General features: G+C 45.4%; 1 protein-coding gene across 1 annotated transcript in view; it reads right to left on the minus strand.

Moving 5' to 3' along the window:
* FRMPD4 (FERM and PDZ domain containing 4) overlaps positions 1 to 16,626 on the minus strand; it is a 551,128-nt gene that overhangs the window by 19,689 nt on the left and 514,813 nt on the right. Inside the window, exons 8-10 of the mRNA XM_031028288.2 lie at positions 12,822 to 12,953; positions 8,495 to 8,614; positions 2,236 to 2,372 (exon numbers count right to left, since the gene is read on the minus strand). Of these exons, the coding sequence (XP_030884148.1) occupies positions 2,236 to 2,372; positions 8,495 to 8,614; positions 12,822 to 12,953 (389 nt within the window). The remainder of the gene's footprint in view (positions 1 to 2,235; positions 2,373 to 8,494; positions 8,615 to 12,821; positions 12,954 to 16,626) is intronic.

Genomic DNA, 16,626 nt, shown 5'->3' on the forward strand with positions numbered 1-16,626 from the left:
CCCATTTCCCCAGCAATGACTACAGCCCTAGCCCAACAGTGCTCCATGTTTTGAACTCTATCCTCGTTGGTTAGGTGCCCAACCAGTGTCTCCTAAATACTGTAAAGACCTTCAAGGTTTGCTTATTTCTCCTGTGCCAGATCCTCTCCAAAGAAGGGTAGGGAGACGGCCTTCCCCCACCTGACCATCCAAGCCATCGCTAGTTAAGGTGGGGTTTTTCATGATCACCATGTCCTCCTTCTCCTCCACTTGCACATATTTCTACCCATCACCTGGCACTCCTTATGGGGTGCCTGGTAATTCTACTTGTATCAGTATTTTAAATCATAACTTTTCATATCTTTTTTTTAAAGATTTCATTTATTTATTGGAGAGAGTGCACGCATACATACAAGCAGGGGGAGGGGCAGAGGGAGAGGGAGAAGCAGGCTCCCCGCTGAGTGGGGAGCCCAAAGCAGGATCCCCAGATCACGACCTGAACTGCAGTCAGACGCTCAACCGACTGAGTCACCCAGGCCCCCCTCATATCTTTATAATCGGATCACAAGTCCTTTATGCTCAGGATTATAATTTATGCTTATTTGTACTTTCCACTGTCCTAGCATGAATACCACATAAAATGCTCAGTGAATAGGTGTTGGGTGAGTGAATTAATTAATGAGAACATTCTTCCTCAAGCCAGTTATCTCTGGGAGGTTTCTGCCTGTACCATATTCCAACTGGTAAAATGTGGGGACAGACAATCGGAACAGAAATGCATTTTAATGGTCTGAAAACCATGGCAGGTTGTTCAGGCCACCTTTTCACATGGAGGCCAGTATCATCCATGCCCAGGAACATACGAAAAGGGGAAAGGATGAGGGAGCGAATGTGTCCAGCTGAGCGTAAGACCTCTCTGTGAGCCGAGTCTCTCTCAGGTGACACTCACAGCCTGTGTGGCAACAAAGAGATAAGCCACCTGCGACAAAGAGTGGGCCAAGAGGGAAGGCCTGAGGTTCTCGAATTGCACACGAGGATTTGTCCCTCGGTGTAGACGGGAGAACTGAGAGTCGTGAGAACACAGGCCTTGGAGTCAGCGACCTGGAGCTCTCATCCTCCCGCACACAGGCTCACGAACTCTGTTGAGAAGCAGCCATTTTGCTCCCTGGTGGGTCAAGCGGGCATGCGGGCATTTAGAAAGGCTTTACAGCTTCTTGGGAAGGTGGGATTTCAATGAGCTTGTACATCACTTGTGCAGATGGAGAGGGCTCTAAGGCTTTCAGTGTTAGGTGGAGATGTGGCTTCAGTCCTGCCATAAACTTTGAAATACGAGCGTTCCTTTCTTTAGCATCAGCGCTGCCAAGATTAAGAGAGTTGTGGCGGCTTCAGGTTTCTGAATCACCTACCACCGGGAAGCCGACAGACCAGGCGATAGAGGCTTCTCTTTGAAAGGACCACCCTTAAGGAGACCTAACTGAAGGCAACACAAACTGCTTATTTCTAAGCGGGGATCTTCTCCGGCCAAAGAGGTCGGAGTATATGCTGATGGCAAGCCAGAGAAGGCAGTCACATTTCCCAAACAACATTCGAATCCCAAAGCCAAGTTTGATCGCGTAGCACCCTTTCCCACCATTACAGTTTTTTTACTACAAATACCATCCTTCCTGATTGTGACCAAGAGCGTTACTTTGATACTGCCCTTTAGCCCCCTGAAGCGATCTCAGGTGATGCGGGCCACTTTCTAAACACAGGTGCTTCCACTGACCACACGAACGTGGAGCACCCTGTGGAGCTGCACTGCCTGGGTTCGAATCCTGAGCCCTCTAGCTAGTAGCCGTGTGACTCGGGCAAGGTCTCCCTTGTCCTTGTGGTGCCTGGGTTGGTTCATCTGTAAAATACAGCTAAAATGCTACTGCTCTCCTAGGGACGTCATGAGAATCAAAGACCTTCATGTCTGAAAAGCACAGAGACCAAAGCTTGGCTTAAAAGCAAGTCCGTTTAGGACTTCTAAAACGTATGCTTCATTTGAAATCTGATCCTCCTTTTAACCACAATTCGCTAAAGGTGGATTATGTAAGAAGTGGATCTCTTCCACCCAAAACGAACACGATGTTCATACATTGTGCCCATGTTGAACAAAAGCCCTTCCACAAACAAGATCAATTTTGGAAATAGAGACACACGTCACAAATTGCACTTGGGCGTTACGGAGGCAGCATCCTTGTGCCTGAAACGGCTCTGAGGCTCAACACTTACTCGATGTATTTGAGCGAGATCTTCTGCGTTTGCTTGGTGGTAATGGTTGCGATGTACATTTGCAGAGCCGCCAGCCGCAGGGCTATGTCGTATTTCAGCTCAGGCCCAAACCGCTCCTGCACGACGTCGTTACAGCTCTGCAAAAAGAGACCAGCAGAGGGCGCCACGGGTCAAAGAATGGGCCGCAGCGCGCTGTCTCGGGGACAGGTGACGCGCACGTCCCCACAGTTCCAACCTTGGCTTCAAAGGCCAGGAGGCCAAACGTGGAAACACTTCCACCAGGCCGCTTGGAGCCCAGTCTGAACTGGGCTGCATGCACACACACAGAGACCACACAAAACATCCAACATTCATCGACAAGTGAGCTGCTATTGAAATACTTAGCTTTTTGTAAGAATAATAGGAATGTAGCTTGGACAGAGCATGGTGCCGCAATGGAACACGCAAAGCACGGACAGCACCAAGTGCCTTCTGCTGGGGTTGGAATGCTGGGTTTGAACCCTATTCTTCCACTACAGAGGGGTGGGGACTTGGGCAAGCTCCTTAAATTGTTCCGTGCCTCAGTTTCCTCTTTTGTAAATTGGGGACAATACTGCTGCCCATTCACAGGGTTGTGGTGAGGATTAAATGGCTGAACAACATAAAGTCCTTAGGACTCTACCTGGTACGTTTTAAGTGTTTGTAGGCATACACGGCTGTCATCACCAACGTCTTTAACGTCCTCTTCGCTATCTAGAACAGCTTTTGGGAGGTGGAGTTAGCAAGGCAATGGACAGGAGCAGCTCTGGACTCACACCCCCCTGCTTCGGAATCTTGGCTTCACCAATGCCCCCCGCGCATGTAACTTCAACCACTTTCCTCTTGCAGCCTCAGTTTACTCATCTGTGCAATGGGGATTCGTGCCAAACACCTCACTGGGGGTGGTGCCAAGACTGAATGAGCTACATATCATCGCAGCGCACTGGTACGCTCAGTAAAGGGTTGCTATTGAAATCCTCGGTTCATCCCAGTGGTGCCTGCCCCTGCTGGGACTCTGAGGGCGTCATCCCATATCCCTGGGCCTCAGTTTGCTCATCTGTAAGAGGGAGATGCCTACATCACAGGGTGGTGAGCATCAAATTGAAGAGGGGCTGAGAAACGTGCCAAGTCCTGTGTGACCCCAGTGACTGGCTTTCCAGTGGCGTGCTCACTCGTTAGGAGCAGAGCACGGGGCTGCACATTGCCGGGAAGCACGGCATTGCTTCATTACATTCTGCCTATCTGTGCGCATGCATTTTTGTTCTGGAAAACTAGGCTTTTGGACTAGAAAATATGATATTTAGCCTCCTCCTTCCTTGTTTGCCTTGTTCCGAGATTTCAAATGCAAAAACTGTCTCAGACTCTGTTTGGCTCTTTTCCAAGAACAGCACATTTGAGACCCCTTCCTATGTTGACTTGACTCAGTGCGAACACGTACTGCTATATGGTTTCTGCGCACAATATTTACCCTTCAAATACTTACCCATGCCCTAGTGGGGGCGTACAACACATGCTCTGTCCCCACGGTCCAGGTTCGCGCTTCTCGGCTTATCCCTTCACCCCTAAGAGGGAAGTCCCATTCTCTTCCTGCCTCCATCCTTCAGACGGTCTTCTACCTTTGCTTCTCCTTCACACCTTACACCTGTCAGGACCGCAAGCACTCCTCACTGGAAGCAGGTCTGACAGGGGGCGGGACACAGGGCGGGCTGAGTGAAGGCCCCCTCTGAGCGCCATTCCAGGCTGCCATTTTGTTCTAGTTTCGGGTTTCTCAGTTACTTCCCAGTGCCTAGGGGTGTCCATAAAGGGGCACCATGGGGTGGAGCTCTTGTGAGGGGGAGGTGGGGGAAGCCCCCGGGCACAGTGCCAGGCCATCACAAACCCTTGATGCTTGCTGGTAAATCATTTTAATAAACGGCTTTCTCCTAGGACTGCTATTGCATGTCATGTGTGAAACAGGATTTTAGCATAGGACTTAGAGACAAAAGCTTTGAGCCTAGGCTCTGTCAACTACTAATCAAATGACCTTGAACATGGCATTTCATCTCTCAAGTCTGTTTTCTTACCTGAAAAGTGGGCTAACTCTCAAGGCTGCTGGCACACCTCTTAAGGATGTTGCATAAACTGGAATGCGCTTTATTAGGGTGAGTCACCACTATAACTTCTCCGAAGAGTTGTGACTGGGACTGTTGTTTCCCACCCTTTTCATACCCTGTGTTTAACCAGACTTCTGGGTGAGGTTTTTGTCAAGGTGATTAGTCACTTAATTACATTATATAATTAGTTCAGATGGATCCTGGAGAATTAGTGTGAAGTCTGACATATATATTGTGTGGGACAGATCATGCTTTTATTACTCATAACTACAGGACTTAAAATACAGTCAACACAAGCAAATGGTGCTCATGGCTTTGCTGAATGGAGGTCCTCACATCATAGACTCTACTTAGGCCTAAGAAAGTTCATTTACAATGGACATGTTAGATATTAAAAAGGAAACCAACGCTGCACCAAGTGTTTTAAAACATTTCGTAGCCTCTTGGGTTTTGTCCTGTTTACGAATCATTGTAACCATCTTTTTCTTCCTAGATAGCGGACAGGTAATCATGAACTTCAACAGTCTGAGTGGTTAGGGTTTTCTGTTACTATATATGCTAAAATCTGTAAAATACCTCACAGCCCATTAGCGAGCAGGAGGTTAGCAGATAGTACCTCTGTTTTCATTGTCATGGTTCATCTAGAGTCAATGGCTATTGTCCTCAACAGGAACCCACAAAGCTGAACGGAGTTTGGTCTTTGTAATATGATCTATATCGTTTCTGTTTACTCTTTTGTTCTCTAGGCTAATTTTACTGCATCTTTTTAGTGCCTTAGAATCGATATGGGCACCCAGCACCATTTGCAGATCCACTGACTTATGTCAGACAGATAAGTTATTTTAGACCATACCTCACATTCTGTGAAACAGAGTCTGATGCCAAGAAATTCTCATTTCCTATTCTCGGTGGAGGACATAGGAGATGACGGTAGCTTAATTTTGGTCCACCATACATGGCTTCTCACCCTCCTCCCTCCCTCCATTGGATACTCCTTGAAGGGGTGACTGGCTAGCCCACCAGCCATGCAACAGCCAAGGTGGGAAAGCAGAAACGTCATCCGTGTTTTTTGAGTCCCTGGGTAAGATCACCGGGCAGGTTTTCCGCTTCTTTTTTTTTTTTTTTTTTAAAGATTTTATTTATTTATTCATGAGAGACAGAGAGAGAGAGGCAGAGGGAGAAGCAGGCTCCCAAGGAGCAGGGAGCCCGATGCGGGACTCGATCCCAGGACCCTGGGATCATGACCTGAGCCGAAGGCAGACGCTTAACCATCTGAGCCACCCAGGCACCCCAGGTTTTCTGCTTCTTAGTGCGGTCCCACAGGTATAAAAAGTGTATCTTTTGAATAAGGGAGCTCTCTATGCACTGCATCAGGTTTGAGTAGACACGCCTTAAAAAAAGAATCGTGCTCAGCAGTACCTCTGGTCTACCTAAGAGGCCGGCCGTCTGTAGGGGAAACACAACCACATTCCTCTTTTGTAAATGCAATGGGCATTTTTAAATTTTTTTTTTTTTTGAAGATTTTATTTATTTATTCATGAGAGAGAGAGAGAGAGAGAGAAGCAGGCTCCCAAGGAGCGGGGAGCCCGATGCGGGACTCGATCCCAGGACCCTGGGATCACGACCTGAGCCGAAGGCAGACGCTTAACCATCTGAGCCACCCAGGCGCCCGCAATGGGCATTTTTAAATGGGATGTTTAGAACAGGAGCAGAGTAAAATGGTTTGGAAACATCATCTTGTGAATGGGAGGCATACGTAATTATAGGGAACGACAAGTGAATGCATCCAATGCGCTGACTGGCACCTATAACTACTTCCTTGCAACTAACAAGCTAAAAGACCTAGCATATCCTCTGAGCTGCTATGGCAGAGACCAGGGTTGGGTCTTCACAGGAATAGGGGGATGAGGCAGTCACATCTGGGTTATTCGGCCTGCCGGGGAAGGGGGCATATAGTTGAGGGGTCCAGGTGACCAAAGTTGAACATTTAAAAAACCCAGGTCATGACAGTTTCACTGTTCTGGGTAGAAAACGGTGTAAGGTGCACCGCACATTTCTTTACTTGATGAACAGGTATGCTGAATAGGACTTGCCTTTTCCAAATGACGCAGGGTTATCTTCATGAACATTAATCATCCTACTGAGCTGCAAGTACCACAGTCTCTTCCAAAGACCACTGAGGTGGGGAATGTTTAAGCGGGTCTTGCCCTTAGTGCCCCATCTGCTGGAATGTTCTGGTACATATTCTGCTTTTTTCTCCTTCAACTTAATTTCTGTTCTCTAGGGCTTATTGTCACTTTAATTTATGTCACCATTCCTAACCTCTGGCATTTATCCTGTCTATGTCTCTCCGCCATCTTCTACCTGTTTTCTTTTTCCACTCAACTTTTTAAAGCCCACAAAAGTTTTGAAATATACAAGAAAATGTTGAGAAGAGGAAAACAAAAACCAGTGTATCAACTACCCAGAATTAACAAAGGTTTCTTTTTCCAACTTCTTTGCTTTTTATTTCTTACGGCTCCAGAAATCCTTGCCTTATACAGGTATGCCAGCCAAAGGGAGCATGTCTACGTTTTTTTTTTTTTTTTTTTTTTTGCCTTGCTTTGGCATTTTCTCCTTTTTTTGTCAGGGGAGGTTACATTTAGGTTTACAGTCTCTTTGAGTAGATCTAATGTGAGATGCTTAAACTTCAGGTAAACAGGTTCTTACTGTTTAATGTGATTGTACTGGGAATTTAAGTGAGAGTAATGGGAAGCAGTTATGGAAAAATACAGGAACATCTCCTAAATGTCAAACGAATAAATTCCCTCTGGGGCAAACTAGCAAAGATTCTCATCTCTTGAAGCCTTGTTTTTTGAGAATTATAACCTAGAACTGGAGATAGTCAGTCTGCAAAAGATACCATTTTCTTAAAATCTTATTGCCTTGAAATTAATTATTCTGTTATAAGGAATATCACATTTCAGAACAATCGAAGCACCAAAAAAAAAAAAAAAAGTGAATGAATAAATGAGTAAATAAAGAAGGGAAAGAAAATCTTTTTTATAGTAGAATGCTAATTAATAAATGAAGAAGAAATAATGGAATTAGAAAAATCATCATTCTGAACCCTTGCAGTAATAATGGATTCTGGCAAGAACCATCAGTGAATACTAAAACCAGTGAGTGAACGGGTATTAAGAGAGTTGCAAGTGCCTCTCCACAAATTACTTATTAATTACAAAAAAACTAGTAACTTCTGAATGGATAAATTTGGAGAACATCACTGTAACCAAGAGTCAAAAGTTAATCTCATCATTACGGGGACAAATGGACATCATATGCCCCCCAATGTAGTGCACTAATGAGGACATGAAGTCACGCATGTCTTTCTTCTGCCCAAATAACATAACCTCAACCTAATCAGGAGAAAACCTCACAGACACCCAAATTGAGAGATTGCTACAAAATAACTGACCAGTACTCCTTAAAACTGTCAAGGTGTTGCAAGTCAAAGAAAGACTGAGGAATATTCTGGACTTAAGGAGATTGAAGTGACATGACAACTAGATGCAAAATGAGATCCTGGCGTGGATCCTGTTCTAGAAGAAAATGAATTTCTAGAAGAAAAAGGCCATTTTGGGGACAGTAGGCAAAATCTGGATATAGATTGTACACTAGGACAGAAATGTATCAGTGTTAAATTTTCTTATTTTGTTAATTATGCCATGATTATGTAAGAAAATGTCTTTGCTACTAGGAAATACACACTAAAGTAGTTACGGGTAAATGAGCAGGATTTGGAAAATGACATTTATGTGGTTTAGAAAAATATTGTGTGTGTGTGCGCACATGCGTGCACACACGGGGGAACATGTGTTCTCACTAAAGATAAAGTAAATATGGTAAAATGTGAACAACTGGTGAATCTGGGTGAAGGTTATCAAAGAGTTCTTTTACTACTCTTGCAACTTGCTCTTAAGTATGAAATGATTTCAAAATCCAAAGGGAAAATTAAAAAAAAAACACCATGGAATCATTTCACAATGCACGGAGCTTGGGGTGGGGGACAAAGAAAGAAGATGCCAAATGAAAGAATTTAGGGGCAAAACGCCACATTTAATTTATCCCCCAATATTAATATAAAACGTGCTCAAATTCTCACATACCTGAACATAGAGATACTCGAAAGCAACTGGATCTCTCCTTAAAAGGTCAATTGGATCCTTTGGGACGAAGCTAATTCGGAAAAGACACCTCATCTTATGGGAACTGGGCCGCTGTGTCACCTAGAAGATCAGACCAAACACAAGAATCCTTCAGTGCCGGCAGAGGGACGCAGAAGCAAAGGGCAACTTCGTTTCAACACCAAGGAAGGAAGTGGTCAAAGTTCTTTTATGATGTGTCCTAGATACTCCCTGAAAGCTGCATATATCCTAGGTTGTGTTCCCCAGAAGCCAACCCTGAGATGAGGGACCTACTAAGGAACTGCTTCTGGGAGAGATGGGTAAGGGAGTGGGGGGAGCAGGTCAGGCAGGAGAGGAGCCAAGGAAAGGCAGAGTGCGCAGCAGTGGGTAGCTACAGCCTGACCCACAGGGGACTCAGGAGGATCATCTACACCGCAGAGCCACCAGGACCTGAGCCAAAGGACCACAGATCAGCCGTTGGTTTCAGGCTGTCCCAGGGGGATGTGAATTTCCAGGTGTGGACAGAATGGGTTACCACAGTCTAGGGGTAGTCCTCTGAAGAAGATCCGAAGATGCTGGTGCCGGAAGTGATAGCTGACCAAAACTAGGGTGAGGGTGAGGGGTCAAAAAGGGGATCTGGAGGGAGAGTACTGTATGACACAGCTGTGAGTTCTTTCTAAAGGAGACCCCAGACTGACTGCAGCAGGGAAAGCAGGACCTTGTCAACCTTGGATAACAATGCATTGTAAAGTCAGAAAACAAAAGTTTTGGCCCGAGCACTAAATCTGGAGTCCACAAGTTTCCAAACTACCCCAAACTTTCAATAACAGGACACTGTTCAAGGGAGCTTAGAATACACCGCAGGTTGTTCAGGGCTAAGGACCATGGATTGTTTTGTTTTCCTCTTTTACAGTACAGTGTAGGCCAACTACTAGGTGTTACGTTTCTTAATTCCCTTTTTTTTTTTTTTAAAGATTTTATTTATTTATTTGACAGAGAGAGACACAGAGAGAGAGGAAACACAAGTAGGGGGAGTGGGAGAGGGAGAAGCAGGCTTCTAGCCGAGCAGGGAGCCCGATGTGGGGCTTGATCCCAGGACCCTGCGACCATGACCTGAGCCGAAGGCAGATGCCTAACAACTGAGCCACCCACGTGCCCCTCTTAATTCCTTTTGCAACTGAAGGGAATCAGCCAATGTAATAGTAGGTGCTTCATAAACAGCCAAATGAATACAAGACATTGGACTCCAAGGAAGAAGGTAAAAGCTCTTCGATTTCCCTTAAAGAGGTCAACATGATGCACCTGAACCATGAACCACGAACCAACAGTTGCTCTACTTGTAGTTTCATGTACTTGTGTGTGCTTTTCTATGTATCTGTATGTAGCTTCATGGCCTTGTAACTCCTTTGTTACAGAGGACAAATCTGGCGAAATAAGAATGTTGGTGAATGGCAACTGAAAATTCAAAATAAAAATAGCAATAGCTTTACTGAACCCCATGTTGTGTGTGTGCATTCTTCCAGTTGACATCGCTAATTTTGTTGAGCTGAAGAATTTCAATGGGAAAACACTCCTTTTAAAGGTATAAGGCATACTGAAAAGTAGTAACACTGACCCAGCTTTTTGGCTGTGGGCGGGATTACAGACCTGAGTGGACTCACCAGCCCCATGGGCTGGGGGCTGCTCATCACCAGCTGAAGGTCAACCAAACCAGGAAGAAGAAAATGTGGGAACTCTAAGAGACCCAAAGTGCTGCTCAGGCCTGCTGTGGGGTTGTACGGTGATGTCATAGGGTATTTTGTCAGAAGGTCTGGGCTGAGGTTAGAAAGTCGGGTATCATTTCATTACTGGTTAAAAATCTATCTTTCCCGAATTTTCCACAAGCGATCTTGAGTCTACTTTCATCATCAGGAGGCTGCACTAGTTTTGAGAAATCATGTAATGCAAAAAAAGCGCTTTAGACTCATTAAAAAATGCAGTCCATAAAAAGAACAGTCCCTAAAACAAACAAGAAAACAATTTGCTCGAAACTTACAGTAGTATGTAAATAGACAATAGTATTTTCTATGTAAAGTTTAGTTATAAGCTGCCAGAAACTCAGAGCTGTTTAAAAGTTCTTTTGAGGGTTTTCACCAAAATTGAATGTTTTAAATGAATTTTGTTATTGGACACATTTCTTATACTTACTCTCCCTTTCTGCCATGCCTATAAATATTTTGGTGATCAAGCTTTTCATATGCAGTGATTTCAGAGGCATATAGCTGGTTTGTCTCAGGAGATTTAAATCAAACAATTTTCTTTCTAGAGAGCATACTTGAAGTTTTAACACTTAGCTTTTAGTTCTGGCTAAACCTGAAACAAAGCCTCTTCTAGAAAGATAAGGGAAGAGTCAGGGTTAGGGGCTTTTTGTTTCCTTCTAACATTCTAACAGAGATTTAATAATCGGAAATCAATCTGGAACGAGAAATTATGTGTACCTAGCACCAAAAGAGACTCTGAAAGGATCGCTGTCCAGCTAAAATCATCAGCAAGCAGTTTTCCCATAAAGGCTATGTAGTAGATAGAAGTTCAGAGGGAATGTCTAACCACAAATATCAGAAAGTTGTGGGAGGTTTCATTAGACTCACAGCAACTGGCTGTTGGCCCCTACGCCCTTAGCATTTACCGCTACCAGCTGAAGGCTGCTCACTGCAAATACCTGTGACCATCGGCCAGCACCAGGCACCTGCAGAGCAGGGGACCGACTGCCCTCGGGAGCAGCCCACCACCACCACCAAAGGACAAATGCCCCCGCGCCCCGCCGCTTAGGTGGGATACCTCCCAGGTATGTTCTAGGCGTGTTCTCCACTGGCTCGCAGTGCTCCCCAGTAGGACTGAACTCCAGTGGCCCACAGTAGAAACTGGCTCATTACCACGCTCTCTACTGGTGCCTCCGTTTTTCCCATTTCCCTTCCTCATCCTCTCCCAGTGCTTCCTGCTATCACCTCCCAAAGAACCACGTGCCCCCAAGCCCTTGTCTTAAGTCCAGCGTCTGGAGGAACTCTGAGCCAGACAATGACCTTTCACATGGGGGATTCTCATTATCAGGGCTTGTTCCCCTAGAGCCAAGTACAAAAGAAGTCCTCTGTGTCCAAGGGAGTTTTGGCACAGGTTAAAATAATGAACAACACGAGACGTGATTTCAAATATCTGTAGGTCAATTTAAAACTGGTAAAGATAGGTCAAATGTAGGTGGAGGGCTATAACTGAACACAAACGATAGCTTTGTAACTAATTCCCTGCACTAAGTTGGACCGAATCCAGAGGTTTAGGGATATTGTGGGAGCAAATTTGTGGGACACCAGCTTCTAGTTATGCAACGACCAGGAAGCACTTTAGTGTGACAACACCTTCAGCTACTCTATCCATCTGGGGGCACCTTGACTCCTTGCTTCTCCTCCTGGTCTCCCTGCATGTCTCTCTCCCTGCCTAAAGTTCCCTTATCACTGAGCTCGCCCACATAAAAGGAGCGTGTTGAAATCCCTTATACTTCCAGCAAACACTCTGCTTGTGTCGAATCACAAGAGAAGTCAGGGTGCCACGCTGAATTCAGCAGCCAAGCAGCCTGCTCGTCTCCCGAGCGAATAGATGGGGGTGGCGTTTTGGTAAAGCAGGAACTGGGACGCATTGGCGGATCACGTATTTACAGTGCGCAGCACTGGGGCAGGGATTTTAAGCTTCCACAAATAGTCGCGAGTATGCACCCAGAACTTAAGGCAATGAAATATGATGTTGGTTCCGAGTATGCACCCAAACTTAAGGCAATGAAATATGATGTTGGTTCCGAGTATGCACCCAGAACTTAAGGCAATGAAATATGATGTTGGTTCCGAGTATGCACCCAAACTTAAGGCAATGAAATATGATGTTGGTTCCGAGTATGCACCCAGAACTTAAGACAATGAAATATGATATTGGCTTCGTTTAAGTAATCTCAGAAGCTGTATCTTTTTAAGGGTTTCAAGAGATCAGTGGTCAAAACAGGTGAACAAGTCATTTCCCGTAACAAAATATAATCCTACAGAGCCATATTCCCAGCGAGTAGTTGCTGGGTTTTTGACAATTCTGTATGTGACACCGACTGACAGTCTATGAAAAATTGATAAAAAAGGGAACCATTACCTTGAGATGTAAAACCCATTACGAATGCCAGAGCTTTCGTTAGTGGGGATACACGCAGCTGCAGTGAGTACATTTAAAGGATTCGAGGACAGGGGAATTCTGGGGCCGGGCAGCCTCTGACCTCACCTGGGGGTGTAATTTCACACACCTGAGTTAGAGTCTCCTGTTCATGAAGCAAGAGCAGCTTGGTTCCGGCCCCTTCCGTCCTCTGCTCCAGCATGAGGGAGAAGTGTTCAATGCCTTTGATGGAAAGCTTCTCTTGAAGAGTCAAGATGACATCCTTACAGAGGAAACATGGACAAGATGCCATCAAAATCAGCATAGCTCTCTTGCAGAGTTTACCAGGACTGAAAAGTGTTGCACAAATAGGCTTCAGATCTTTACATTATACCTTTGGTTCATTTCGAAGCTTGATGCTCCTTTTCCTGACCTCACCCACCACCCCAAATCATTATGGAGTTCAGAAACAGGGAGGCAACAAGTTGACTAGCTGGAGGAGGTGCTTACTGAACTTAGAGACTGATCAACAGATGGTGGAGTGGAGTTGGTTCGGGTCTCCTTTCTTCCAAATGGGGCGGCAATGAAACCACCTTGGAAAATGCTCTACTCTAGGGGGTGGGCAAAATACCCCCTGTATGCCAAATCCAGCCCACCACCTCTTTATGTAAATAAAGTTTTATTGAAACACAGTCACACTCATCTGTTTACATATTGTCTATAGCTGCTCTTGCCCCTTGCATCGGCAACAGAGACTGTGTGCTCTGTGAAGCCTAAGATATTTGCTATCTGGTCCTGTACAGAGAAAGTTTGCTGACCCCTAGTCTATACCTCTGGTTTTCTGTTTTTGCTTTTTTTTTTTTTTTAATTTTTTTAAGAGAGAGAGAGCACAAGCCAGGGAGGGGGCAAGGGGAGGGGCAGAGGGAGAGAGAGAATCTTAAGCAGGCTTCACACTCAGCACAGAGCCCGACATAGGGCTTGATCCCATGACCCTGAGGTCATGACCTAAGCCAAAATCAAGAGTCGGATGCAGGGTGCCTGGATGGCTCAGTCAGTTGGGCCTCTGTCTTCAGCTCAGGTCATGATCCTGGGGTGCTGGAATCGAGACCCACGTTGGGCTCCCTGCTCAGCAGGGAGTTTGTTTCTCCCTCTCACCCTCCCTCTGTGCTCTCCCTCTCTCTCTCTCAAATAAATAAAATCTTAAAAAAAAAAAAAGAGTCAGATGCTTAACCGACTGAGCCACCCGGGTGCCCATAGTCTCTCCTTCTGGTAAGAGCATGCGGTAGTGGTCAGGAATGTGGGCTCTGGAAACAGTGGTTTCTACTCCCAGCTTGACTTCATGTTAGCTGTGCAGCTTTAGGCAAGTTATTTAACTTCTAAGTGTCTTGATGTCCTTATCTATAAGCTGGGGATGATACTAATACCTGCCTCAGAATAGATATAAGGACTAAATGAGTTCACACAGAGAACACATTTACTGTAGCACTATTTGATACAGACTTAGGGCACTATAACGATATACACATATTAGCTTTTATTTTAAATCCCTGGGGAAAGTAGAACGAGCAAGCTTTGTTAGTAATCCTTTACAGGACTAAACATTTATGATCAGATAGGTGTTCTATACACAAGCACATGTTTACTGCAATGCAAAACAGATGTCTTTGAAAATGAAAAAAAAACCACATTTTTTTTCATGTACTCGAAAACTAGTAAATGGTCTCTCTTCAAGATAATTTATACTCAGATGCTAAAAATCCCAAAGAGCCGTGCTTTTCCACCCCGGGGCAATTCTACCTCACAGCAATTGGTAATTTCTAGAGACATTTGTGGTGGTCACAAGGGGGTTGGGGCTGCTATCGATATGGAGGGATGCAGCTCAGCATCTTACAATGCACAGGACAGGCCCCACAATAAAGAATTACCTGGTCCAAAGTATCACAATGCCAAGATAGAAAAACTGCAATACATAGAGGTTTGGTTTTGTTTTTTTTTTAACTGATCTTTTTGAAATTTTGATTCTTCCCTGTAGACCTTTCTCAATTTCTTCAGGCCCCTTTAATGGTTGTTTTGCTATTGTTTATTTTTTTGTTATTAAGTAAACGTTACCCCCAGCGTAGGGCTTGAACTCACAACCCCGAAATCAAGAGTGGCACGCTCTATCGACTGAGCCAGCCCGGTGCGCTTCCCCAGGCCCCTTTATTTATTTATTTATTTTTTTAAAGATTTTATTTATTTATTTGAGACAGAGAGAACGAGAGACAGAGAGCATGAGAGGGAGGAGGGTCAGAGGGAGAAGCAGACTCCCCGCCGAGCAGGGAGCCCGATGCGGGACTCGATCCCGGGACTCCAGGATCATGACCTGAGCCGAAGGCAGCTGCCTAACCAACTGAGCCACCCAGGCACCCCCCCAGGCCCCTTTAAAACAAAGATCCCCACACCCACCCACCGCCACAGACATCATTCAACAGAAATGCCTTGACTATATATTGAATTTCATAAAAAGATTCTCTGTGTCATAAATTTTGTTCAAGGCCCAGAAAAGAACGAACAAAAGCAGCCTTTGTGTGGCAACACATACTTTATAAAATAGTCTCCTGAAACACCAGGGAGGACACCGGAAAATCGATAGCAGTAGTTTTTCCTCGCCGTGATTCTGTAGCAAGAATTTTGGCAATTTTTATTAAACAGTGTCGTATCCCTTTCATAATATCCCTTCTATTTTACGCCTCCCAACCCGTGTCTGCAGCGATAGGAAAGCTGTTAGGTACAAGCAAAGCAAGCTTGAATTTGCTGTTCCCTGTCTTCTCATGGCCGTTCGCCACCCTCAGGGAAATCAGACTCACTCCAGTGTGGGTTCCTAAGAAAAAGGCCAGAGGGAATTAACAACAGGGCTCTCTTTGAAATTTAGAGGTATTTCTGTTAAGGAATGCATTCAAGTCTTGACCTATATCTTCAGATGGGGGAGGGGGTGTAAGGGCAAGGAGCTTTCCTGACCACATGGTATCACAGACCAAGTCGTGGTAGCAGGGGGCGTTCTGATAATGCAGCGCTATGGGTTACCTTGGGGCTCTGCAAACCATGGCCTGGCCCTAGCGTCCAATCAGGCCACGCCCATTCATTTACATATTGTCTGGGTAGGAAAGGAGTCGTCTTGCCTCAAGAAAGGTTTGCCTCTTTGCTCCTGGCTCTTGGGAGATAAGCTGTAAGTCCTTGGAGTGTAGTGCCTGATAGGAGTGTCTGTTCACCTGAGAGCCTGAGAGATAGCAGACAGCCTATGCAACAACGTGAGGACCTTGGGCCAAGTGATGGCAGCACGACCTCTGGAGGAGCAGGATACTAGAGTCAGCCCCACGGGTGCTCAGCTTGTCTATGTGGCCAACCTCTGACAAAAACTCTGAACACCGAGGCTCAGGTGAACCTCCCTGGTTAACAGTACCGTACACATGTTGTCACGTGTGATTGCTGGAAGAAATAAGCAAGGTCCGAAGGACTCCACAGGAAGAGGACGTTGGGAAACTGTAAGTTGGAAAACTCTCCTGCCCCATGCACCTTTGCCCACTGCTGATTTTAACTGGGATCCTCTTGCTGTGATAAACTGTAACTGTGAGGGCGCCCAGGGGGCTCAGCCGGTTAAGCATCTGCCTTCGGCTCAGGTCATGATCTTGGGGTCCTGGGATCGAGTCCCACGTAGGCTCCCTGCTCAGCGGGGAGTCTACTCCTCCCTCTCCCTCTGTGATCTCTCTCGCAAATAAATAAATAAAATCTTTAAAAAAAAAAAACCCCTGTAACTGTGCTTATAACAATTTGCCGAGTTCTGCAAGTCCTTCAAGTGAATTATGGAACCAAAGGGTGGACTTAAGGGCCTCCTGAGCCCACCATCTACGGCTGCTTTGTTGATATAACAGAGCAGAGTAGTTTCAAGGGGGATCAAATAGGCCACAGAGCTGGAAATA

This window comes from Leptonychotes weddellii, chromosome X, assembly GCF_054177405.1.
Source record: "Leptonychotes weddellii isolate Sample4059 chromosome X, ASM5417740v2, whole genome shotgun sequence".
Taxonomy (NCBI): domain Eukaryota; kingdom Metazoa; phylum Chordata; class Mammalia; order Carnivora; family Phocidae; genus Leptonychotes; species Leptonychotes weddellii.